At 37.9% G+C, this 26,077-nt stretch overlaps 4 protein-coding genes across 4 annotated transcripts; 3 read left to right on the top strand and 1 right to left on the bottom strand.

Moving 5' to 3' along the window:
• The first annotated feature begins 916 nt into the window (after nucleotides 1-916).
• Nucleotides 917-9,459, top strand: LOC109535883. Its single transcript, XM_019901903.2, has 15 exons — nucleotides 917-1,118; nucleotides 1,277-1,411; nucleotides 1,468-1,980; nucleotides 2,183-2,357; nucleotides 2,413-2,593; nucleotides 2,650-2,806; nucleotides 3,107-3,335; nucleotides 3,394-3,698; nucleotides 4,254-4,456; nucleotides 4,515-4,607; nucleotides 4,661-4,892; nucleotides 4,946-5,071; nucleotides 5,126-5,269; nucleotides 5,325-5,395; nucleotides 9,083-9,459. The coding sequence occupies exons 2-15, from the start codon at nucleotides 1,307-1,309 to the stop codon at nucleotides 9,096-9,098; spliced, it is 2,550 nt and encodes an 849-aa protein (XP_019757462.2). The 5' UTR covers nucleotides 917-1,118; nucleotides 1,277-1,306; the 3' UTR covers nucleotides 9,099-9,459.
• A 75-nt stretch (nucleotides 9,460-9,534) lies between these two features.
• LOC109535885 (leucine-rich repeat-containing protein 4B-like) lies at nucleotides 9,535-10,793 on the top strand. Its single transcript, XM_019901905.2, has 2 exons — nucleotides 9,535-10,583; nucleotides 10,647-10,793. The coding sequence occupies exon 1, from the start codon at nucleotides 9,697-9,699 to the stop codon at nucleotides 10,558-10,560; it is 864 nt and encodes a 287-aa protein (XP_019757464.2). The 5' UTR covers nucleotides 9,535-9,696; the 3' UTR covers nucleotides 10,561-10,583; nucleotides 10,647-10,793.
• LOC109535884 (heparanase) lies at nucleotides 10,755-18,842 on the top strand. The gene is made up of 10 exons (XM_019901904.2): nucleotides 10,755-10,859; nucleotides 10,941-11,094; nucleotides 14,412-14,548; nucleotides 14,611-14,784; nucleotides 14,837-15,062; nucleotides 15,120-15,253; nucleotides 17,744-17,922; nucleotides 17,978-18,110; nucleotides 18,167-18,278; nucleotides 18,650-18,842. The coding sequence occupies exons 1-10, from the start codon at nucleotides 10,850-10,852 to the stop codon at nucleotides 18,807-18,809; spliced, it is 1,419 nt and encodes a 472-aa protein (XP_019757463.1). The 5' UTR covers nucleotides 10,755-10,849; the 3' UTR covers nucleotides 18,810-18,842.
• On the bottom strand, nucleotides 18,830-26,037 carry LOC109535886 (protein Aster-B). Its single transcript, XM_048669942.1, has 4 exons — nucleotides 25,086-26,037; nucleotides 24,689-24,963; nucleotides 24,368-24,629; nucleotides 18,830-21,055 (listed from the first exon to the last, which is right to left on the bottom strand). Exons 1-4 carry the CDS (start codon nucleotides 25,827-25,829, stop codon nucleotides 20,264-20,266), a joined length of 2,073 nt encoding a protein of 690 aa, XP_048525899.1. The 5' UTR covers nucleotides 25,830-26,037; the 3' UTR covers nucleotides 18,830-20,263.
• Nucleotides 26,038-26,077: the final 40 nt, after the last annotated feature.

The raw sequence follows: 26,077 nt of genomic DNA, 5'->3' as shown, positions 1-26,077 counted from the left end.
CCTAAGAGAATTTATGGAAAAAACTCCGGACGTTATTTTCGAGGAGGCACATTTTTTGAAAATTAAATCGCCCGCTCTTAAGCAAAGCCGCGTCTGCCCCTGCTGCCAACACAACCAATATCGCCCAAAAATGCGAATAATTCAGTTATTTAAATTAATTAATTTTGCCATATTTCACAACGCTAACGGTCCAAGTTGAATGCCAAAGTAACAAGGCTTCTTCATTTTGAATGCACATTGCGGAAACAAACCCTAATTTCCTAAAATTAACTTCAGTCAGGATCAAACGCAAAAATACAAACTAACGATTTCGATAGCTTTTAGACGAGAGTACAATTCTTTCAAATCAATCGATTATTTGCTGGAAATGATCACCACCAACCTCCTTGTAGTAGAAGAGGTTTTGTTCAATCAACGTCGAACATTCTGAAGCATCTGTGAAGAGAGACTGGTTCAGTGGCGTAAATGTTACCTTCGGGGCGGCCCCATAACAAGTCTAATAGACTTAAGTCTGGAAAATATGTGGGTTTTCTAGCTAATGATCTTCATTTGCAATTTTCTCTATTAATGCTGGATAAATAGAGTTTTCTGGTTAAATTTTCAGGTATAAATAGGCTGCTCATACATTTTCGGTTGTTTCCGATCAAAAATTGCATGCGACTGATTTTTGGATAAAAGGAAATATTGCTCATGAAAAGCTTTCGAATTGCTCATGAATAGAAAAAAAATATCTATAGCAATAACGTTTCTATTCAGCAGACTTTTGCCAAAAATACGAGATGAAACATCCAGTAGATTAAGGGGAAATGAATGAATTCTTCCCGACGCCGAATGTGGGAGGGTGAACGTCGCGACGGCGTCCTCCAATGCACTATTGATCACCCTTTCCATTTTTGTCATTGATTTCCTCGGAACTTTCTTGCGCAATGGGAAAATCGTTGACAGTATGAGTAATATTGCGTCTTTCCATCCGATCTGTTTTCCAACAATCTCAATATGAGTTTTGTCTTAATATCGGCGATTTAAACTGCCGCTGAGGCTTTAAGTGCGCGATTAACCAGTGCAAGCCGGAGATAATATGATCAGAATCTCAAATACTGTGCATTGGAGTGTTACAGGTAAAAGTACTTCCTCTTAGTAAATCCACCCCAGTATAGAAAAAGGAAACCAAGCAAATTTGCAGAAATTTATTAAAAAAACACTAAAAGTGTGCTTGCCAGTCTTGCAACTTCCATCAATTATAATATAGTTTTCCTAAAGCCGAAAAACTTTTAAGGGTTGGCAACTGAGAGTCGTGCCGAGATTAATGGGGCAATGCACTTCAAATAAATCAAAAGGAAGCTTGAGCATTAAAAAAATCCTGTCCCATAACAAAAAACCGAAAAAAATGGACAGACACAAGCACTTGAAAGCAAGTATTAGACGACAATATTCCCTCACTTAAAGCTAATTCTAATGAAACTCCAGGAATCGAAAAACGAGGATTATAAAGTTTACCCGATGGACGAAAGGAGTGAAACATCAACGCTGCTGGACTCGAATCGACAAAAGCCGCAAAAATGCACCAAAGGGGTGGCGATGTCGTTCGGGTTCAAGAAAAGATCCCCGCCTGTGGCCAGCAATCGACCCGTGGCTTGGGAGCCGGAAATTACGGAGGTTTCAGATCCAAATGGCAACCGGGGCGTTCCAAACTCTGCCCAAAAACCGCGAGTTGCTACTCCCAAACCCTCTAGATCCAGATTGTCCCAAGTGCGTCCCAATAGACCCCCGGACTCTCCTTTTCCTCTACATTTCTCCCACAGGCCAAGTAGTAGACGCACGTCTCCAAGTCCAGATGGAGAAGTTGATCTGAATAGAACATTCAGTCGCAACATCACAGTAGTGACCAGGACTGAAGTGGCCGAAATATCGGAAGTTGCCAGACGTGGAGAAACCAGTGAAGGGGCTGTAATGAGAACGAGTGGAGGTCAAAGAGTTCAGGTACAAATTTTTACTTGGGATTTTTGAGTGTTGATTATGCAAATCAAAATGTGGGTGGTTTGTGTGTCTTTGACGTAAATCGCGACGTTTTCTTCTGCTAGCTGAGTAGTTGGAAATCCATAAACAAGAAAAACGACCAATGGTCACTTTTAAAAATGTATTTGAATGATTTTCGGGAGTGTTATTGTAAGACCAATTGCAGCCTGGCAAGTTTACATTCCAAACCACGCGTTTGCCACAGCCAGAGCCAATCAGGGTGATGGAGACGAAAACGGCAAAAACTATAGCAAACAACAACACAAAGTCGGCTAGAATGTGGCGCCAGTATGAGGAAACGTGCTCAATGAAGAGTAGCATTTCGAGTCAAACCCAGCATGGTACTTATGGCAATTTTGCCCCAATCCAATATTTCAGTAAACCTTTTTAATGCAGAAAACGCCAGAAGTTCCTTTGAGCTTCCACCAGAAAAACCATCATCGGGACATGAATATTTACTGCCAAGCGTTAATGAGCGGAGCCTTGAGATCAGTGATAATCTTAGTTGCAGTGAAGCGTACACACCGCCTCCTCTTCCAGAGTTACCATCGGTGTTCAACATTGAGAAGCAAGACAGGTAAGAAACTGAAAATACTAATCGATTGCCAGGTTGAATCGAACACTTTTCTGAAGCACGCAGAAAGAAAACGAACGACAAGACAACAGACAGCACGATGGTTTGGATCTGAACTGTGCCAAGAAGTTTCTTGAACTCAGTCCTTTTCTGAAATCTTCCGCAAGGCATTTGCTGGATAGGGACAGTCCCCAGAGCTCAAGCGATCAGGAATGGGTAAAAATAGTGATGTTTTTATTTAATTTTGGTCCAAATGACTTGATGAAATGTGACCGGTCTTAAAAAAACAAATCTCTCTTGAATGGCTGAAGACCAACAGTCGAATGAAGATCAAAATTACTCATAATCTCTGTCTGAGCTGCCCGATATGACACTATTCAAACATCCTGTACAGCATGTTTATACAGTTCTTTGCTTATCTTTCAACCTAAATGTTGTCCACGAACAGAGCTACGGTTAAAAAAAAAAATTCCAAACCGGATTTATTCCATTTAATCATCTGGTATACGATTTAAGATTAATGGAGGTGAAGCAATGGCTGATGAAGTTAGCTTGGCCTTAAGCCCAAAGCGTAAAGTTGAAGACCCGAAAAAAAAACCGGAAGCCGAGACTCACATTGTCACTCAGACCATTCTGAAGCCTGATTGCTCCTTGGAAATGATCGACAGCCTGAAAGACAGCATGCACTTGACCTTATCAGAAGAGGACCCGAAATTTGCAGCTGTAGCCATCAGCAACAATGCAGGTAAACCCTGTGAGCTTGCAATGAATGATCAGGGCCAGAAATCGTTTGGTTTACTCAGCCGCATTGCTGGATGACGAAATTCTATCGCCCGTGGAAAGTCTTCTGAGTTCAACGGGAAGCGACGATTTGCTGAAGAAGAACCCGGAGCCTTCTCCGAGCAGTTCTAAAGAAGTGAATGAAAAAGTCAGCCTATCGCCACCTGGATCGCCCAGCATTGCAACCTACTCCCTATCGCTGTCCGAAGACAAAGAAGACTTTCTGATCGATGATGAAATAGCCGATCAGCCGGAATTGGTTTTCGAAGAGTGTCGCAGCCTCGATCTTGGTAACATGCAACAGTATATTCCGGATTTGGTTGAGAAGGTAAAACTGAATAAACTGTAAGCACAATTTGTCCGGTTATACACGGTGTATCTACCCAACGTTTCGTTTACAGTTGCGAACGTGATTTTCCAATCGGAGAAAGTCGATCTCTGGTGTTTTATTATTTTGTGTTTGATAGTTTGAAGCAGAAGAATAAAGGCGAGTTTTGACACCTAACGTTTCAGAGATTGTATTTGCTCTTGGAGGCACAACAAAGATATTCTTCTTCAATTGGCATTTTCTAGGGATTAACACCGTGTATAGCTGAAGAGAATTTCCAGGCACACAACTGTTAAGAAAGCTTTCGAAAAAGAGGTTCCCTTCAGGTTTAACCCCAACTAAGCAACATAAATACTTAACTGGCTCTATACAGGGTGTCGCAATAAGGGTGGGAAGCGGCTGTATCTTGGAAAGTACGTGTTGTAGAGTAATCGGAAAAAAATTTGATCACAAACTTGACAAAACAAATTTTCCGAAAGGAATTACCTTCGCAACTGTAAACGAAACGTCCGAGAGTTTTTCGTTTCCTGCAATATTTTCCGTACTTTTAAATAGGGTTCACTATCACCAGTTGGCCGCAGAAGAACATCCTACAGTTCCGATTTCAGCCCGTTGCCTGTGAGGAACAGGCGAGAGTTCTTGCGAAGTGCCAATCAAGGGAGCTTCGAGAGCTTGTCGCCCTGTGAGAGCATTTGCAGTGAAGACTTGATGATGGACTATGAAGCCAGCCTCATTAACGACGTGGACAATTGGGACAGGTAGGCTTCAGATGAAGGTGAAAAGATTTAGCAATAGAACCTGGTTTTTCACTTATAGAGAAAGCGAATCGTTCCGCTCGCTGGAAGGAACCCCTCGTTCAAAACGTAAAAACCACGAGCAGATGTTCAACAACAAAAACGCATTTAAAAGGTACCAGGTAGGTTGAGTAGATGGAAAACATGTTAATGTTGAATTCGCCTCAGCTCGACTGCGCGACCTGGAAACTCCCTGAGAAGACCATTCGGTCGCATATCATCTCCCGAATGCGGAGGAAGTCCCAAAAGGGGCTATTTAAACTCCTTGGGAGTTCAGTCAGTGACCTACGACCCTGCTTGCGAGTCTCTGACATTAACCAGAGCGAACCATTCAGCCATCCAACATGATATAATTGGACTAAAGACGATGTTGCTGACGTTGCGAAGGGTCTTAAGTGAGGCAAGTGAAACCCGTTGAAATAAACTCCAAATGTTAATCGCTTACGTTTCCAGTCTGAAGTGCAAATGCCTCTGACCAGTTCAATGGAAAACTTGCCAATGGCTTGCCAAAACAATAACTACAGCAACGAGTTCCGGCTGGAACTTGCCGATCTTCGACGGCAAGTGATTTTCTTGCAAGTAAGTTCAGGTAAAAGTTACACTGTTGGACTGTTTTAAACGAGCACTTTAAAGGGCCAGCTGGACGATAAGGAGAAAACAGTCGCCGATTTGCAGAAGCAGATCGACCACTTGGCGATTGGCAGTACCTTGGATGAGCCTCCCCTTTCAGAACTAGATAATCAAACCACTTGCAACGCAGCAACGCAAACTGAACGGGTAAATTTCACACTTTCCAATATGGTAAAATAGGGCTAATTAATTAACTTTTTAGACAAGGCCGACTTCTTCAGGCATTTTTTCCCTAACTCCATCGCCCATAGACGACAACAATCCAATACTCAGGTAAAACACTGTTTTAATCTAAGAGATAAGGATCTCTTAGATTAAAACAGTGGACTAAGGACTAAACTAAGGAGTTGCACTCCCACAATTTCTCTTATCACCGCTGATCAGCAAGAAATGATAAATATACAGGGTGTTGCTGGGAATGGTGTGAAATTAGACCAGGGTTTAGAAGATATGGTTTCAGGCAAAACCCCAAAGAACTTTTTATTTTCTTGACCTAAACTAGCCAACGGATGGTTATTTATCCCCATCGGTATATTTATCGACTGTGTAAGTAGGGCCCTTAGCTAAGACAATCCAACGGTTTTCGACAGCTTTTATAAGATTTTTATGACCTTTTATTACATACGTTGTGTGTGTGTGAATTATGTTTCGTTATTTGCATCTTACGCGCGCATTTTTCATAATTTTAGGGCGGGTTTTTACTCTCAACAATCAAAATTAGAAGCAAATATTTACCCTCTGACCACAAAATAGGCCTCGGTAACTCAGGGATTTTTTAGTAGTTGGCGCAGTGCTGCGGAAATGGCTTGGTGCGCCAACCCAACGCACCGGCGCAGTAACTGAGTTGTTTTGCTGGGGAAATGTTGACTTCATTAGTTTGCTTTCAGTTGCATTTTAAGGGATATTAAGGGATTATTAATAATATTTTTAGTTTCGTCAAAATTTCAGAGTTATCCAGTTTTGGCAGTTACCTCTTCTTCTAAACGCTCAATTTTTAAAAGTTTCACTTAAAAATTCTGACAATTTTAAGGTAATTCCCGTGTAAAATTATCAAATGATTTTTATTAGAACACTCGCCTCCTTCGTCGCTTTGAAAAAGCTTTTGAAATCCCTTTCCGGCTTGGAATTTGGGACAAAAATCACGAAATTTTCTATCAAACAAACAACAGAATAAGCAACAGTTTATTATAAATTATTTGGAACTTGTCACCCCCATGCCTCTGGAGACTGTAGAGTTCGTTAAAAACTGTGTTTTTTTTGTTTTAATTGATTTTTTTTCCTGCTTTACTTTCTACTCAAAAACGCTCCATTTTCTATAGTTTTTCTTAAAAATGCTGATAACCTGGAAGTCTTTTCCGCGAAAAATCACAAAATAAATTTATAGCTTTGTAGAAATTTAACGAACACTTTTTTCAGCGTCGAATTCGGGATAAAAACGTAACTCCCCGAAAATGATTTCGTTTTTCACAATTTTTAATCAAAACCCCAAAAAACCGTTATTTTCTGATGGTTTTGTTCTTTTCCGGGCACTCTTCAGGCAAAAAATTACAAAATTAATTTTGTTAGAAAATTCGCGTCATTCCTCGCTTTGCAAAGAATTTTAGAAAACTCTTATGAGCTTCGAATTTGAGACAAAAACCAAATAATTTTAATTAGTTTTTTACCGAAAGTAATTAAGAATATCTTGATTTTTTAAGTTCCTTTACAATTTCAGATCTTTGCAGTTTTAACAAAGTTAAAGTTAAAGTTGTTAGGCAATTCTTTCCACGCAAAAGCTGCATTATTTTCTGAAGTTTTACTTAAGAATACTGACAATCTTCAGGTATTTTCTGTGAAAAATTATAAGTGAAATTTTCCTAAAAGACTCGCATCCTTAACCGCTTTGTAAAAAATTTTCGAAAACCTTTAGCAGCTTCGAATTTTGGACAAAATCCTAATATGTTTTTCTGATTTTTTTCCCATAAATAATTCCTCGAACAGAACAAGCGAAACCTTACAATTAATTATTTGGAAAACTCGCCACCTTCGTCGCTGTGAATAATTTGTTTCTTTTTAAATTCCGGTTTCTTCACTTTTAGGTCAATATTTCTGAAAAAAACTCTCTCTAAAAGTGCGTTTTTCTTAATGTTTTACTGTAAAATACTGGCAAACTGCGAATCTCTTATGCAAAAAAAATTAAGAGTTCGATTTTACAAGAAAACTTGTTGCCTTTATAGTTTGGTCTTCTTTAACTTCTTTTGGTATCTTTTTCTAATACCCGTTTTAGCATTTGGGACAAAATCGAAACAAGGTTCATGTGTTTCTTTTTCGAAAAAGTTAAGTTTTTCCTAAAAACGATCAGAGAAAGCAAAAGCGTATAATCAAGAATTTGGAAAAATCGTTGTATTTTCAGACAATCGTTTCTACAGAAAAGGTAACTCAGTGAATTGTTAGGAGTTGGCGCAGTGCTGCAGCAACCTAACGCAAGGGCGCAGCAACAGTTCCGTTGCTGGAAAAATGTAGACTAAATTCCACTCTCGGGTCTCGTAACGTTGAAATCCGCTTCAATTAATGACTCATTAACCGATGAGTTATAACTCATTAGCTCAGAGAGCGGCAGCAACTCAAATGCGCAACTCAATCCAGTGTTACCGAGATCTACGACAAAACATCGACTGATAAAATTTGATTTTGATTGTAGAGTTTACTCAAGATTTAGGATATTTTTTAGAATCGCAACATCGAAATCCAAAGAATACGAGAAATAGAACACAAAATGAACAATTTTAACAGTCTGGACGATTCAGTTTATGCGAAGATGCCGCTGAACAAAGAAAAATGTTAGATTTCTGTGCAGTTCTTCATACTCAATCGTAGCTTTCTCGTGCTTATTTGTGCTAAACTGGGCAATATATTTTAGAGACAAAATTTTTCAGTAGTTCTCCTTTTGCTTGCAAGTTCCGGAGTAAAATCAATTTATTGTCTATAAGTTCAAAATAATTGCTGATTCAGACTAGTTCATCCTCACCATGAGCAAAATTGTGGATCGTTTTCTATTTTCACTTGCTCTTTTTTAAACATGTAACAGAACACCAAACAGATCAAGCAAATGACAACAATCTTCTTAGCAAACCTTCTTTAACCAGTTTTTTATTTATTCATGAATTATGAATAAATAAGTAAGTAACCGCCTTTGGGTTGATAGGATTTTTTTTAATTTATAAATTGTATCTATCTTGTATTTTTGTAGTTAGTAATATGACTATTAATTTATTTATTTTTAATGTCCTAATAAAATAAAGAAAACCCGCAGTTCTTAAGCGAAAGTTTCTGTTACTGTACAGTTGGGGCTCAAAGCCACTGGAAACAGTTAGTTTAATATATTTTCCTTGAACAAATATTCTAAAATATTTCCAAACTATAAAGGCCCTAATTCTTCCATTTCTTCCATAAATTGCCACTTTTTCCTTTGAAAAAGGCAAAAAGGCCTTGCATTACTCAGGCTGTTTGCGATCGATGCACCATTATCATTTTTCCACCATTGGATAGTTTTTCGAATATTGCATAACAAAACATTTGCCTTTATTCCAAAAAAAACCTTTTTCTCGAGACTAAAACTATTGAAAATAATTTGCGAACAAACATATCGTCTATTCTCAAGGCTAATCTCCTTGCATCACCCTGTACATTGAGGCCAGAGCTATGTAAAACTTGAAGATTGCTTGAAGGAGAAGAAGTATAAAAAATATTTTCTTTTATCGCTGCCTTTTGTTGGATGTTGACAGTAAATCGAAGGTAGTACTGGCGGACATAACTGTGGGAGTGATTCTTTTATGCTCTGTGAATTTATTGTGCCTTATACATTTATTATTTGCCTGCACAAACTGTTAGTGATCAGTGATGATAATGACAAAGATTGCAAAAAATCCTTTTTAAAAAAAATATATTTTGTGTATAGAACCGCGTTTAAATAATTTCCAGATTCTTAGTGCAGTAGAAGTCGGGAATAGTCGAGTCTGCGATCCAGCTAGCACCGACTCCCTTCAACCAGCTTCAATAAAGCATTACTTTTAGAGAGTTGAAAACTCGACCGTAAACCACTTTAATCTGTGTATTATATATCTACTCGACTACTTAATGTAAGTACTTTGATTCCATACTTGAAACATTCCTTATTATATGTACTTACCTACCTACAAAGATGTAAGAGTTCTAGTTACAAGTTGTAGATATATTTTAATGTACATGTTTGTATGTTAGAACAATAACTAGGTTTAGGAAACAGCATTATAATATCAACAGCACCACTATCCCATTATCTAAAACCTGTTTTAGAAATACAGCAGTATTAATTTGAAGTTGCCCCTTTTTAATCCCATCTACCCGGTTATCCCTCGTATAAAATAGCTGATAATCTTTGACCTATTCGACATAATTCATAAACATTCGCTATTCGAATATATCATTTCAAACGTGATTAGCAACATTTTCAAGTAGGATCGATCAATCAAGTGCACCAAAATCCGCAGCGATTACATTAGCTAGCAAGTATAACCCTACAGAGTATAGAATTTTACGCAAAATTGCACCTGAAGATGTTTAGAAGTGTTGCTCTTTTTGCTCTGACTTTACTAGTCAAAGAGTCCCAGCAAGCGTGTAGCTCAACCGCAGCTTTAACTACCTGCACATGGGACACCTTCAAGTCCACCAAAACCCTACAACTGGCCAACTATAAGCCCCACCTGACTGTCTCTAAAGGTAACCTGGAGAGGCTCCCAAACGGAGCCTTCAAATTAGTGCCGGAAGTTACCACTCTTCAATTGAGCGGCAACAAGATCAGCAGTTTAGAAGAACAGGCGCTTGAGGGCCTGGAAGACCTCAAGCAACTGAATCTCTACGATAACCAATTGACCAGCATTAAGCACAACAGCTTGAAGCATTGCAAAAGCTTGGAAAGGCTGGATTTGGGCATGAACCAAATTGCGTCTATTCACGACAAGGCGTTTGAAAACGTGAAGAAACTCACTTATTTAAATTTGGCCTTTAATCTGCTAAAAGCAGTGCCGGTGGCGATAGAGTCACTTCCAAACCTTGAAAATTTACGGTTGGACAACAACCAGATAGCCATCCTAAAAGCCAAAGGCTTTTCAGGCCTGAATAAGCTAAAGGAGTTATCGCTAAACGACAACCAGCTGATCACAATAGAGTTGAACGCTTTCCAAGGACTGTCCAAGTTGGAGCGGTTGAACTTGAAAGTCAACTTCCTAAGGACGCTGAACGTTGATGATATCGTGGATGATGTCCGCAACTTAAAGGAAATCAGCTTAAGTGTAAACGACTTTAAATGCGACTCTCTACGAGAGATCTTGGACGAATTCAAGAAAAACGATGTTCTAGTGACTAATGGGGTCAGTAGAAATCGCAATAGTATTAACGGTATCAGCTGTAAAAGTTTATAAACAACTTGTGGATGTTATCAGGGGTAAACCCAGGAATTTTCGAATTAGAATTAATTATTAATTTACTTAAGTGTTTTGCTGCTTAGATGTACTAGTAGTGACGCTCTCGGATAAACACCATCAAGTAGCGCATGTTAAACCCGCAAGGTATGTCTCGGAATGAAGAGGAAAAAACAAATTTATCTACAAATGATAACAACTGTAGATATCTATATATATTGAGATGCATTTAACGAGTGCCGAGTATCTGTTTAATGAAACCATCAGCTGAGCTCGATATATTTACCAAATGAAGTTCGGTGAGTAAATTGGCAGGCCAATGGAACGGGAGTTCTAGATGAGGTTTAAGCGCATTGCACTCAATTGGCTCATTTCTTTAGTGATCACTCTAATGCCATTGGTTGCAATGGTGCATTGCTTGACTTTCACCTTGGACGATCGGGACACGGCCCTATCAGTGGTCAGTGAGAAATTTCTCAGTGTTGCTCTGGACTGTAGTAGCATTGAAAGCAGATATGCCAGTTTCAATTTAAGGTAAATTAATTATTTTTAATTATAAAAATTTATTTCCGTCAAATATTTACGCAAAATACTGCTGGGATGGAGTTGGATAATTAGACAGGGTGATGGGAATTTTCGGTTATCCATCTCAAAATGTTATAAAGTTAACTGTTGAGGATGAACTGAAAATATATTTTTCACTTAAACCTGAGTTATTTCAAAAAAGTAAACTAGGAATTTTTCGTATTTTAACACTTGTATAATTCGTGCTGTTTGCATCACATATACATAGTACGTTTTCAGCTGATGTCGGAAACTTTAGTCTTTCTCCTAGTCCTCCTTATATACATAAGCTCTACTTTTAATTATATTCAATATTGTAAAGTGACGTCAGACTGTATAATGATGGTTAATAAATCATTTTTAGCAAATCTAAAAGTCTTGTCTAAAGTTAAGCGTTTTTGGGGCTACTTTTAGGGCATGTTTCTGAATATCCAGGCTAGCTGGACTTAAGGCTCTATGTCAATAGGGTTCTGTTTCAGCAGGAGCTTGAATTGTTAAAAACTTCGGAATTTTTTTTAGATTTGCGCGATTTCGATCGTTTTGCACTGTTCACTTTCATCCCCCATTTCTCAGTATCCAGGCCGGAAATCGCGATGCCGGCCTAAAAAATGCGTAAAGCAAGCTTGACTTAAGTTTCGATGTAAATTGAGTTCCATTTGGGACAGAGTTTGAATTATTATGCATTTTCAACACTTCATTAGATTTACGCGATTTGACCCGTCTTTTACTGTCCACTTTTATGACCCATTTCTCAGCATTCAGGACAGAAATCGCGTTGCGAGCTTCAAAAATACATAAAGCAAGTTTAACTTAAGGCCTGATATAAATTGCGTTTTATTTTAGCCAAAGTGTGAATTGTTATCAATTTGAGAAATTTAATTAGATTTGCGCGATTTGGCCCGTCTTGCACTGTTCATTTTTATAGCCTATTTCTCAGTATCCAGGGCGGAAATCGCCATGCGGGCCTCAAAACTTCATAAAGCAAGCTTGACTTAAGTTCCGACGTAAATTTAGTTCCATTTCGGCCAGAGTTCGAATTTTTATACATTTTTGAAATTTCATTAGATTTGCGAAATTCTACCATCTTGCACTGTAATTTTTATGGCCCATTTTTGAGTACACAGGCCCGAAATCGCAATGCGGGCTAAGAAAATGCACAAAACAAGCCAGACTTAAGGCCCAATATACATAGCATGCCATTTAGACCAGAGTTACAATTCTTATAAATTTTAAAGGTTTTATTAGTTTTGCGCGATTCGTCCCGTCTTGTACTGTCCACTTTTACGGCCCATTTCTCATCACTCAGACCGGAAATCGAGATGCGGGACTCAAAAATGTAAAAACCAAGCTTGACTTAGGTAAGATGTAAATTGAGTTCCGTTTCCACTAGAGGTCAAATTATTATATATTTTAGAAATTTCACTAGGTTTCCGAGATTCTGCCCGTCTTGTACTGTCCTTTTTAATGAACAATTCCTCAGTATCCAGGCAGGAAATCTCAATGCGGTCCTCAAAAATGGATAAAGCAAGCTTAACTTAAGTTTCGATGTAAATTGAGTTCCATTTCGGCCCGAGGTTAAATTGTTAGACATTTTACAAGTTTCATTAGAATTGCGCGATTCAACCCGTCTTGCACTGTCCATATTTAAGGCAAATTTCTCAGTATCCAGGCCGGAAATCGCAATGCCGGTCTGAAAAATGCATACAGCAAGCTTATCTTAAGGTTCAATTAAAATTCAGTTTCATTTCGGTCAGAGTTTCCGTTGATATACATTTTAGAAATATAATTAGATTTGCACGATTTGCCACGCCTTGTAATGTCCATTTTTCCGGCCCATTTCTCAGTATCCAGGCCGGGAGTCGCGATGCGGGCCTCAAAACTTTACAAGGCAAGCTTGACTTAAAGTAGGATGTAAATAGAGTTCCATTTCGGAGAGAGTTCGAATTGTTAGAACTTTTAGAAATTTCATCAGGTTTACGAGATTCTGTCCGTCTTGTACTGTCCTTTTTTATGACCAATTTTTCAGTATCCAGACCGGAAATCCCAATGCTGGCATCAAAAATGCATAAAGCAAACTTGATTTAAGTTTCGATGTAAATTGGGTTCCATTTCGGCCAGAGTTCGAATTTTTATACATTTTTGAAACTTCATTAGATTTGCGAAATTCGACCGTCTTGCACTGTCCATGTTTATAGAATATTTTTTAGTACCCAGGCAGGAAATCCCAATGCGGGCTTCAAAAAATACACAAAACAAGCCTGACTTAACAGCCACTTAAACGCCATTTGGGATATTACAATTCTTATAAATTTTAGAGGTTTTATTAGTTTTACGCGATTCGGCCCGTCTTGCAATGCTCACTTTCATCGCCCATTTCTCAGTATCCAGGACGGAAATGGCGATGCGGACCTCAAAAATGCATAAAGCAAGCTTGACTTAAGTTTCGATGTAAATTGGGTTCGATTTCGGTCGGAGTTCGAATTGTTATAAATTTTAGAAATTTCATTAGATTTGCAAAATTCGACCGTATTGCACTGTCCATGTTTATAACCTATTTTTTAGTACCCAGGCCAGAAATCGCAGTGCTGGCTTCAAAAAATACACAAAACAAGCCTGACTTAAGGCCCAATATAAATGGCATGCCATTTGGGCCAGAGATTCAGTTCTTATAAATTTTAGAAATTTCATTAGGTTTGCGAGATCTGTCCGTCTTGTACTGTCCTTTTTTACGACCAACTTCTCAGTATTCAGACAGCAAATCGCGATGCAGGCCTCAAAAATGCATAATCCAAGCTTTACTTAAGGTAGGTTGCAAATTGAGTTCCATTTCGACCAGGGTTCAAATGGTTATAAATTTTAGAAATTTTATTAGTTTTGCTAGATTCTGCACGTCTTGTACCGTTCTTTTTATGGACAATTTCTCAGTATCCATGCAGGAAATCTCAATGCCGGCCGCAAAAATGGATAAAGCAAGCTTGACTTAGGTTTCGATGTAAATTGAGTTCCATTTCGGCCAGAGTTTGAATTATTATACATTTTAGAAACTTTATTAGATTTGCGCCATTTGGACCGTCTTGTACTGTCCACTTTTATGGCCTATTTATACGGAAGTCAACCTAAATAATTATCTCGGTCCTCTGAAAAACAAAAATCGAACAGTGCGCAAAAACACAAAAAAATCCGGGTAAATCTTGTGGGTGGAGGCATACTTGCTCAGATCAATCAATTTATTCCGACCTCAACAATACGAATTGGCTTCATTCTACAGCTTTTTGAAACACTTTCAGTGACCCCTACCTAACCAGGCTGGTAGCTCATCTTGCGCCCATGTATTTTCGGATTGGAGGCACATATGCAGACAGAATCGTCTTTGCTCGAGAAGATCAAACGGAGCGACTTCAAGCTGCGGATATAACGTTTCTATGTAACTTTCGCCAATAATTCAGCTTGAATCGCCACCAAAAGCAATTTTTTTACCCCTTTCAGCATCCGACTACCTGCGACTGTACCAGTTTACCCAGAATGCTGGCGTGAGCTTAATTTTCGATCTGAACTCTTTGCTAAGAAACGATGACGGAAGTTGGAACTCTGAGAATGCTCGAGAGATGATAGCATTTTCCAGCGAACACCAAATGCAACTTGATTGGGAATTGGGCAATGGTAAACCTGGACTTTGTCCTCCACGATTGAAGCTAAACCGTCAACCTTCCAGAACCCGATCTGTATCAATATATCTACGAAACTAACGTAGCCGCTTCGCAATTGGCTGCAGACTATCAAACATTGCGGGATATTTTGGACGAATTTGAGATTTACAAGTCTGCAAACTTGGTGGGAAATGACATGTTTGATGTGGGTGGTAGTGAAAGCAATCAAGAATATTTAAGCACGTTCCTAAAGGCGGCGGCTCATCTTGTACATGCTGTTACGTGGCACCAGTAGGAAACTGCATCAAGATGGTTCATTCGGGGAATTATAAATACAAATCGTTTAAGGTATTACTTTGCTGGCAGAGATGCAACTGAAGAACTATTCCTAAGCCCGAGTACTTTCAACTATTTGGAGCAGAGGATTAATGTAGTGAAGAAGGTCGTGAGCAGTTCAGGATCCGGCAACAAAGTTTGGTTGGGTGAGCTTATTAGTTTTCTAAAAGACCATCCGAATACGTAATCTGACTTCCGCAAATGCGAGCCAAAGAAACTGCAAAAATGAAGTGGAAACAATATAAAGATCCATGATATGTAACCAAATTTTCGTTGCATTTTATCGTCGAATTTCTAAGGAAATGGAAACAAGTGTTAGATGAAAATGACTCTAGTTTGCTATCTATGTAAACGATAGCAGAAAATGTTTCGCTACGTTTTTGCAGGCTGCTTGAATTAATTTTTTTCTTCAAAATGGAGAGTTTAACGAGGCTTATCATAGAGAGCAATCACCAGCTAAAGAAGACATATTTTGTACCAATGCAATGTTGCACTTTTTAGGCAAAACACGGTACCTACGTACTGCATTTCTCAATTATTACAACTGATTTTCAAATTTCTTGCGGGTTTCTATAATAGTAGTAATCTCTGTTTTTATTAGATTATCCTCCTTGTACCCAAAGGCATTTTAGTAGTAAAAATTTCAGTTTTGCGAAACAAATTTGCTATGAAACCGATGCAGAATTGGTCGGTTAAAGGGCGAAACATCTCAAAATTATTCAAAACGTTCGGCTGGTTTGAATCAGAGGTGTCTAGTGTGTCTTAAATTCGGATTTTGTACAAATTGATTAAAATTTTCAAGATTTTAGAGCCTCGAGCTTCAAGTGGTTGCTATAAAATGTGTGCTAAATTCAAGAACAGAGCGTGCGGTTGAATGAAGTTCTTCAATGTAAGACCAAACTTTTTTTGTCACCAACTGCTAGCAGTGGTTAAATAGTTCGGGTGCAGCGACCAAAATTTCGATAAATTATAGAATTTTTCCGACTGAAAACGCCAAGTGCTCATAGTAAAAGTAAAAACAATGTAAAAGTAATTAAGAACTATAGAAACGTTAACCAATTGAAGTAATGGTTAAGGAGACAGTGGATCACACTTAAGATAAAAGAGCAATAGAAACACTGGAAGAAATGAAACATAACATCCAAACAAGAAACACAGTCAACACAAAAATTTGAAACTTAAAAGCCAACTTTTAGGAAAATTTTACTGCTCAAATGGAGCATGTTTATCGCGAAACACAAAAAAAGATATGAAGAGTGCTGAGACTCGGAATAAACAGCTCAACAAAATTTGAAACTTGCCCTAATTTTGGAACTGTTCTGTTTGAAGTGTTATCTAGCACCCTTTGTTTTCGCTTAGTCCATGTTGTGGTAATTCAGCATCGGGTGGCATTCATGCATGAAGAAATGCAAAATAGCGGAAAGTTTGGCATGCAGTTGGTCAAAAAAACAGTTTTTTTTTAATCTCAACGTCAAAAGCTTAAAGATAAACCAAATAGCTCAAACGTTTTTTGAATTTTTTGGACATCTATTCGATTTAGAGCGTGGTCTCAAAAAATCAACTTTTCGGTATTGCCGCGATAACTTTTCTGCTCTTCGATCGATTTTCACGGTCTAGAGCTCATGTTCAAGCTTAAACTTCATAGACGATTTAAGGCAACAAAGCGATATAGAGGGTTGCATAAAAAAATTAAAATAAAAAATCACCCAAATCTGTGAATCTGGAAGATTTTCAACTAAGCAGTTTACTTTCAAATATTTCGTTCATTCTTGCATTTCGGTATATTGATTTTTTTTCTGAAGGCGACTGTGAAGTTTCAGTTTCAGCATGAGTCCTAGATTTTGAAAATCGGCTCAAGAGAAAAAACAACAAATACAGGAGAAATGCAAAAAAACGTTTTTTTCTGTCCAACCCCCTGTCCCTGTCCAAGCATGTGGAACTTTCACTAAATTTTTAATGTGTAAATTGCCACCCTGTAGAAAATATATTTGAAGCACTAATTGAAAAGGAATTGCACTAAATAACGCTTGAAACATAAAACTGAAAATGACTTTGGAATTTGGAAAAAACAGTTTAGTAGACTTGAATCAATTCAACAATAAAACGTTGAAACGACGACAGGAGTCCAACGACAAAGGAGATGAAAAAGACGATAAAAAATGCAAAAAAGTTGATGAAGGACACGATACAGAAGTGAAAAAACTGGCCAAAATACCAGATAAACTGAAGAGAACTGGCAAAAATATTTAAAACAGGGCAGCATCCGGACTAAATAACATACGAAATGAGCAGTTGACAAATATTTTCTACAAAACGGTTATCAACCAAAAATGTCCCCAATGAATAGAAAAAGCGCACAACCAACCATGTTCAACAATAAATAAATTCATACTCTTCAAAAAATTACAGAGCCATACTAAACTGACCTGAGGAGATCGTAGATTCAAAAAATCATCGAAAGTGAGCATGTAAACATATCGAAAGAACAGCTCGGGTTTCGGAAAAATCGATAAACTCACGAAGAACCCGCTTATAGGTGCTTCATATATCTGATCAAAGCGTTCGTCAGGGTTATTTCGACCTATACCATATTCACTTTATAGACTGGCAAAGTATAATTTTCAGCTCTGATTCAGGTGAAACTTCGTCGGCATATAACGGAGGAGCTGCAAACATGTCCAACAGGTTCCTAGGAACCTTCCTCTGGCTAGATAAGCTCGGTTTAGGAGCAAAACTGGGACTGGATGTTATTATTAGACAGACAATATATGTGGACAATTATGCGTTGCTCGACCCCGACTACGTGCCCAACCCTGTAAGTTGTGCTACTTTAGAAACGATCCCGGGTTTTACTTCTGGGTGCATTACAGGACTGGTGGCTGAGTGTTATTTATAAAAAACTTGTTGGCACCAATGTTTTATCACTGTCCAATGATGGAAGCTCTGATAACACAGTCAGACTCTATGCGCATTGTGCTAAAGATGCTGAATCTTCAGTAGTTGGTGAGTTTCATGGAGCGCCAAGCTCGCTTTATCATCACGAAATATTGATATTGCAGTGTTCGGGTTCAACGTTAATGGTGAAAAGGCCACAATCAGCATTGAAGGATTTGAGGCTGATGAAGATGTATTGGTCTACCAGCTGAACTATGATGAAAATATATACTCGCAGTAAGTAATCGGAAAAATTCAGGGTAAATACTCTGAAACAATTACTTTGTTTAGAGTTTCTCATCTTTGGAAACGCCAAACAAGTATTACATATAATCAATTAAAAATCAGTGACTAAAGTCTAATATAGGTTGTTCGGCTACAAAAGTATACCTACGTCAATTTCCTGAAAAAAAACCAAAACCGAGCTTAAAAACTCTAAAAGTTTCCGACTTTTAAAAAAGAAGGAAACTAATAGTTCAACACTCCGCATGTTTTCGGAAATATTAAAGCGAATGGAAGCAAAATCAGTTTAAGCGCACCAACTTGGTTGTAACTTTAACATAATTCTAAAACAATATTGCCCGATTTGCAATCGTTGTGGTTTTCAGGACAATCAAACTGAATGGAGAAATCCTGAAAGTGTCTTCAGAAGGAGATTTGCCAGACTTTCAACCCACAACCGTCCCCAACAGGGGCACATTCACACTGGAACCACACTCACTAGTATTTTGGGTGTTTACCAACACCAATGTAAACGCCTGTGATTAACATTAAAATAAACAAACAAGTAATTGAAAAAAATATATTAACCAACAATTCAAATACAAACAGCCGATTTTATAGTCAAATACCAGTAACACTTCTTGAACAGCCAACAGTAAAGACGACTGAGTTTTTTTAACTTATAATAGTGAATGAGAGTAGAAGTTTGATATTGATCTGTTCACAGAATCCAACTATACAGAGTGATTCACAATCCGGCACAGCACTAACGCTGAAACTACTAAAATTTTCAATGTTTCAAAGTATAAAAATAATAACACAAGCAAAAATAATTTAGTACCTCTATTGCTCATTACACTTCTAAAATAATTCCAAATTACGCCTCACCCTACTTCATCATCTGTGTATCGATGGATGTTTATTACTCTTAAATGCATAATTTACGCCAAAAATATCGATACCTAGTACATGGTGCGCTCAAAAGAAGTGTACACTTAGATGCTAAACTTAGACTCTACCTAACACCGCCTAACTTCAATACAGGTAGTCGCATGCAGGGGTTTCTAAACGTCTACCATTTACAAATCAAATAAAAAGTATATCACAATTTCTTAAAATTAAAGCGAAACCATTTCTTAATAGGATCTCTTTCTTAAACAGGAGTTATTCCAGACCAACCTCTGAAAAATGAGCATTACTCTGAAGACTAAGTAGGTGTGGTCTTTAAACAATACAGGTGGACCAACTTTAATAGACTAAAATTGCCTAACGTGCAATTGGGGATAACAATTGAACTATGAAATCCACTTGCCTTGCCTTGTATAAAGGTTACTCTAACAATTTATATACAGGGAGTCTTTAACAGGTGCAAAAAAACGGTGCCTCATATTCCCGAGGCTAAAATAGGACGATCAGTTCAAAAATGGATGATGTTGAAGATGATACAAAGTTTTCGAATTTTCATATATTTCTAACCACTTTTTGGTGTGAAAATTTAATTTACTATAAATTTTGTTATAAAATGTCGAAAACGCAGTTTGAAATAGTCAGCATGCTTTCAAAGCGAATCCAATTTCTAAATCTAAATGTATTTTAATTTTAAATCTACTCAGTTTTTCGCAACGTTTTTATTCTTGTAGCAGTGACAGTAAGTTAATAAAAAATCAACTGTTTTAACATTTGTTGAAAACAAACTCATTTTTGTGTGTCCAACGATTTGGGTTGGGAGAGTTTCACCCCATCTCCGAAATGATTAAGTTTTTAGCCCCAGTTTTTCGGCAACTTTTAGAGCCCCTGTAAACTAACGATCTTTGATGGCATGAAAAACTGTAAATGCATTAATGGAAAGGAAACCTACATCTACAGCTTATCACCTAGATTTCTGCACTCTCTACGACGATTAAAAGTATATTTACTCATGCTTTTTCCAATTCCAAAATGTTCTTTGGTACATTTTTAATACTTCAATATTGTACTGGATGAAATTTTCCCAGTAAAACTTACAGCTCGCCGTTGGCCTGTCCATTATTCAACCCCTCCTCCTGCATAGCATCCAGAACTTTGCTCAAATAGTTGGGATGAATCGACTTTTGCAGCTGCTCGAGAGCTTCTTCTGCTTCCCGCAGGAGTTTCACCACATGTCTCAAAGTGGATTGCCATTTCTGGGCCTCAGCGGTGCGCATTGTTTCTTGCTGTTGCAACAGTTCAATCCATTCGTCGTGCGATTTTGGGGAATTTTTCAGAGTGCTGAAGTCCATCAGCTTGAAAGAGGGCGGCGCCTCTTCAAGGGACCAGAGCTTGTAGTAGAGCAGCACATTTAAAATCAGCAGAATCAGCAATACCACCAAAACGATGACTGTACAGACATCGGTGGTAAAAAATCCTCCTGCTTGGGGCATTCGTTTTCGCGGAACATTCAACCGAATATCCTCAATACTGTATCGAGGCATAGAATGCATTCGCCGTTTGCGGCGCGATTTTCTGCGCTGTTCCGGTATGTTGTCCTCGCCCTCCGTTTGCAACGCTTCCTTCAGTTTGGAGAAAAAGTCCTCCAAACCGGACCAGACGTTGCGTTCAATCATCGACTTCACCAGGCCCCATATATTCTTTTTGAACTTCAACTGGCCGGTTACATGAATTGAACTGTGCGTATCCGATACTTTTCTGAGACAGTAGTGAACAGTCACGTAAAAACTATCTGCATAGGGAATTCCGGCGTTTACTGTTTCCACGTCTACAGCGTAGAGACTGCCCGATTTGCTGCAGGGCAGCATTGTGTGACGTTCAGTTACCTGGATAATAAAATCAGCTAAATTCTAACTGTGCAGTTTTATGATACTTTTTAAAAAAGGTTGGATTTTACCACGGATTTGAGGGTTTGGTGTCGGAGTTAGATTTTTATTTTATTTTATTTGAAATCACAGAAATGGCCAAATATTCCAGAAAAAGTGGAAAACTTGCCGCATTTATAGAGGAAAGTATGTCAGGCTTCTTTTTTTTCAAGTCATTTTCATTTCAAAGTCAGCTTAGTTACCTCACAAGAAATTTTCAAATTGGAAATAAAAGGCGAAATTTGAATGTGATATGCAAGATTGGGCCAAACTGTTATGCATTCTGCCACTTTTTTGCCCATTTCTCCGCATCAGGTTGAGCTGGAGCACCCGATAGAGCATTAAATGGCACATTTTGACTAATTAAGGCATGAGATCTGAGACCAGTAGATGAAGCAATAAGTCAGAGAAGGTTGAAAAAAATATAATACAAAAAAAGCGAAGATGTTCTTCGATAGAAGATAATAAAATTAAGCTCCATTGTAAATTTTGAATAACTTGAAACCAGAATGTTTAAAGGATATTTTTAATTAGTTGAAACTTCGTTAGTTTCTCATCATCGCTCGGAAGTTGAGCAATAGCTTCATTTTTAAGATATTTCTTCGCTGTTTTTTTGCTTAGCCAATATTTTCAGAACACAAAATTAATTCAGTTATTAATTTTACTTTTCGCGTTGGGCATTAATCAGTGTAGCTGAATGAAGCCAGACAAATAAAAATGGCTCTAAATTTTAAATTAAATTAGTGAAAAATCATCGTTTGGAGAGTCTCTATTTGTAGCCTTCTGTAGTCCGATACATTAATATTTTCTTCCCAGAATTAATGTTTTTGCAGATAAACAAAAAAAAATTAAAATCCCTAGATAATTAAACAAATCCCTTTTCCTTTTGCCTCAGAAAAATCCCTAGAAGTAAAGAAAAATTCCCTAGTATGGCATTACTATTTGCAGCTAAACTTTCGGTCTAGTTGTTGTTGACGTTCGTTAAGTTAAAACCTGAAATTTGTATTTGGAAATATTGCCGTGCGAGCATGCACTTTCTACAAAAATGTCAACAATAAACAAACTGAAATCGAACTGCCAAGTGAAATATGAATCATCCAAAGGGCGAACAATTAAATGATTAAATAATCATGTTTATTCTGTAGTTCGGAGTCTTTTTTTCTCCCCAAAAGGTGTTTGAATGTACAGTTTGCTACCGACAGTGGACGAAATGAGTTGATAACCGCATTCTTAGATGGGAAATATATGTAGAATCACTGTGGCCCTTATGGCAAGTGCGGTAGTTTGTGAAAGTGTAGTGAACTTTTTGAAGTTCAATGAGAAGAAAATAGAGGATGGGGCACCAGCTTGCAGAAAACTGGTAAGAATAAATTCTAATCTATAAATCTTTTAGCTTGAACTGAGTTTAGTTTTCCGACAAGAAACTGAAGTGTTATCGGATCTTTATATTTCTCTCTTTTTGCTTTGCTGATTTCAAATAAATTTGGCTTTGGACAGATTTTCTGCTGTACTAAACACATTTTCTTCTTATTTGCAGGGCCACTACGCAGCTTTCGGTAAGCTACATTACTACATGCCCCTGGTGGCCATGTAGATGTAGATCTTTTCAAGAACTGACTATGGTGGATTTGGTATCAATTAAGCTATTGATTCTTTCGTAGTTAATTTTTGAACTTTCGAAATATTTTGGGCGTCTTTGTATTTTTAACATCAAGCTCATCTGAAGCTTGTCTGTGAAAAACCGCTTCAGATATGCAAATAAGGGTTCAAGTTTTATGTCAAAAAAGGTCAAGAGTTCGTTTTTATATCATTGGAAATTCGATTCAGTTATAACAACGTGAGTGAGTAAATTCTGGTAGATTTGTCACAAAAAGTTCAGATTTTCAAATCAAGATTTGCAAAGCCCGCAAAATTCAGGATTTCAGGGCAAAACACTTAACAAACCTACTAATTACAAAGACGCAGAAATTAGCACAAAGACCGACACAAAATATTACAAATCAATATGTAGACACCTGAAAAAAACTAAACAACACCTTAAAACAGAACAGATTGTATTTAGATCAGTAGCGAAAAATAAGACATCCCAAAACGGATTACACAATCAATCAAACCAACGGCTTTACGAACGAGCAAAAATAACCAGAACAGCCGACAAACTACTTCAATTAGAAACAAATAGAACAGTAATTCCCAAAACCAGACCATACTAAATCCCCTTTTGCTTTAAAAGACAAACCAGACAATATAAAGGAAAACTTAAAATAGATTTAGTAAAAGCCTAGAATACGATAATTTTGTTTTGTTTTTTATTTAGCACAAGATTAACATGTGCTTATCAGGGCAGAAAGATCAAATGAATAAAAAACTTCTCAAATCCCGTTTCCGTAATATCCCTAGATTATTTTGGAAAAAACTAGAATCTGCATGGGGCAAAACCATTTCGCACAGAAAAAACTGGGGGTTTGGTAAATCGATATGTTACTTGCAGAAATTTATAGAACAAGTAGTTTTATATAAATCTCTTGAATATATCATACTTCGTAAATCGCAATTTACAATCTACAGGCTGTTAATATTGCCTCTAAAAAAACAAAGGTATGTATATTAAAAAAAACAACCTTAAATTATTTTAATGAACTTGGAGCGCTAACTACTATACAAGTCTTAAGAGAAAAATGTTGTTTTCAGTTTCGCCAATGGACAAGTTTAAATGTAAAAATTATACACGCCAATTTTTACAAAATCAAAAATTTATTTTTCAAACTCCCGTGCAGTTTCGATGGGAAAAAGTCGGTTGCCTTTTTGATACGAGTTTGAAGTAAACAAAATAGAATCCGTTTATTGCATATCATGATATACACGCTAATCTAGTTGGAAGTAATTACTTGGAATGATTTTACCACAAAACGTTTATTACTAAGTACTCACACTGTGTACTTAGTTTCTTTATGAAGTAAATTAGTTTATCTGTAAATTAAAATGTGTTTATCTAATCGTCTTGAATGAGTAAGTTTTTCATAACTATCTGTAGATCAAAATTAAGCCATTAAGGAAATATATTCAAAATTACCTGTGCTGAAACCTCGTGCAGTCGCCTTAGCCAACACCCTGTAAATGTGCTTGGGACGAGTAGTTAATAATTACAGGAAATTTGTATTTGGGATTGTACACGGAATTTAAAGCATTTGCATGTAATTAGCAAATGAGCCATGCCCAATTAAGTTCCTGGGCACAGACCAAAGTACAAAATGCACAAATTAATTTACTCACCTGGCATGTTTTCGGCCCCATAGTCTGGCCCAGGGACATGGTGAGATTGACAACCCTACTCTTGCTATTATCCAAAGGGTTGTGAGTCCATGGAGTTTGAGTAAGGTCAGAAGTCTTGCGAGATGCATGAAAATCTAGGTAGAATTTTGAGGAGGTAAAGAGTAAGGTGAAGAGTTGGTCCAAGTGGATCGGGTAAACTTCATCTAGAAGTATTCTGCCTTCATGTGGAGACGTGCATTCAAAGATTACGGATTCCTTTATGCTGTAAAAATAACTGAGTCATTTAGTGTTCCAGGAGCGAGTTCCACCAAGCATTAATACCTAATGGGTTTGTCGGTTTCCGATTCGGAATTCTCGGTATGTGTATGGGTGTTTCCACCACTAACTGACTGGTTAGGGCTGGATGAGTGTTGTCCAGAATTTTTTGGATCTTCCATTTTATCCTCAGTAGCAATGTGATCCATTACAGTATCTAGACTGGCAATAACCTCACTAAACGACTCCACAGATAAGCGGGAAGATAACTTATCTTCGTCTTGATTTGGAGATATATAATCTTCGTCGTCGCTGGTTAGACCCAATTCACTGCCATAGCACTGAAACAAAGAAAACCGCTTGCTTAACAATAAATTCAACGCAATTTGGGTTTAAGAATGCTGTCAACTAACTAGGTTGCATAATGATGAATTTTGCAAACAAGCCAAAGATAAATAAGTACCTGGTGAACCCATGTCCACATCTCCTGTTGAGACATTGGTTGATCCATTAAAGCATTCTGCCATATTCGGAAGATCATTAAATAAGACTTGTCCCGTTGCACCAGGCTGGTGAAGAAGTACTTCTCGGCTTTTGTACATATTAGCACAGCATTAGGTATTACCAGGGCAGTTTTCTCTTTCGTAATCGCAGCCACGTCCTTCCATTTCAAAGTCAAATTGGTTTCCCAACCGAAAATATTGGCGTAAAAGCATAAATAATTCTGGGTGATGTACAGACGGCCTTGTACCAAGATTTCCTTTTGTAGAGCACAAGAGTAATCCACTACTAGCCTTTCATCGCCTGGCACGTCCACAAAAAGCTTTTTGAAGTCCTCTGATCGACTCTTGTATGTCGGGTAGAAAGAGTTGAACCAAGAAGACTTTTTCTTAGTGCGAGTATCCTTTTTGTCTTTGATGTTGATAGGGATATCTGACCTTAAATCGGTTGGAAATGACGGTTCAAGGCTGCTGGCGCTGCTTATTCGACTAGTGGAGCTCTCCTGGCTTGAGGGCGACCCTTCATGCTTGAAAACATTCTCTCTCGAGTTTGCACCAGCTATGTCAATTTTAAGATGCTCCTGCTTGGTTTGGGGTTGAGGGCTTGGCCTGGGGCTGCACCTGGGACTCGACGGCGGACTTCCACAAGGTTTAGTTTCGTTGTTTGTTAACTTTTCATTTATGTTTGGAGAGGACAGGGACGTCATCCTGATCGTACTTCGTTCATCACGCCGAAACTCATTTTTTGTTTACCTGCGTGATAAGATAGGATCAATAGCGAGATTAGAAACTGGTTCCACTTCGAAAGAGCACTTTCATCGATAAATTAATTGGCGCAAGCCGAATCGGAATTAAAAAAACAATAACTGGAAAGGACAACAAGTCCCCACTGACGTTGACAGTGCTGTCAGAGGTCGGATAATGGCCAAATGGGGCTCACGGATTTATTAAAGAA

This window comes from Dendroctonus ponderosae, unplaced genomic scaffold, assembly GCF_020466585.1.
Source record: "Dendroctonus ponderosae isolate FM_Combo_2020 unplaced genomic scaffold, Dpon_F_20191213v2 Dpon_F_20191213_9, whole genome shotgun sequence".
In the NCBI taxonomy this organism is placed as follows: domain Eukaryota; kingdom Metazoa; phylum Arthropoda; class Insecta; order Coleoptera; family Curculionidae; genus Dendroctonus; species Dendroctonus ponderosae.
This window is presented reverse-complemented; position numbering and strand designations above follow the sequence as displayed.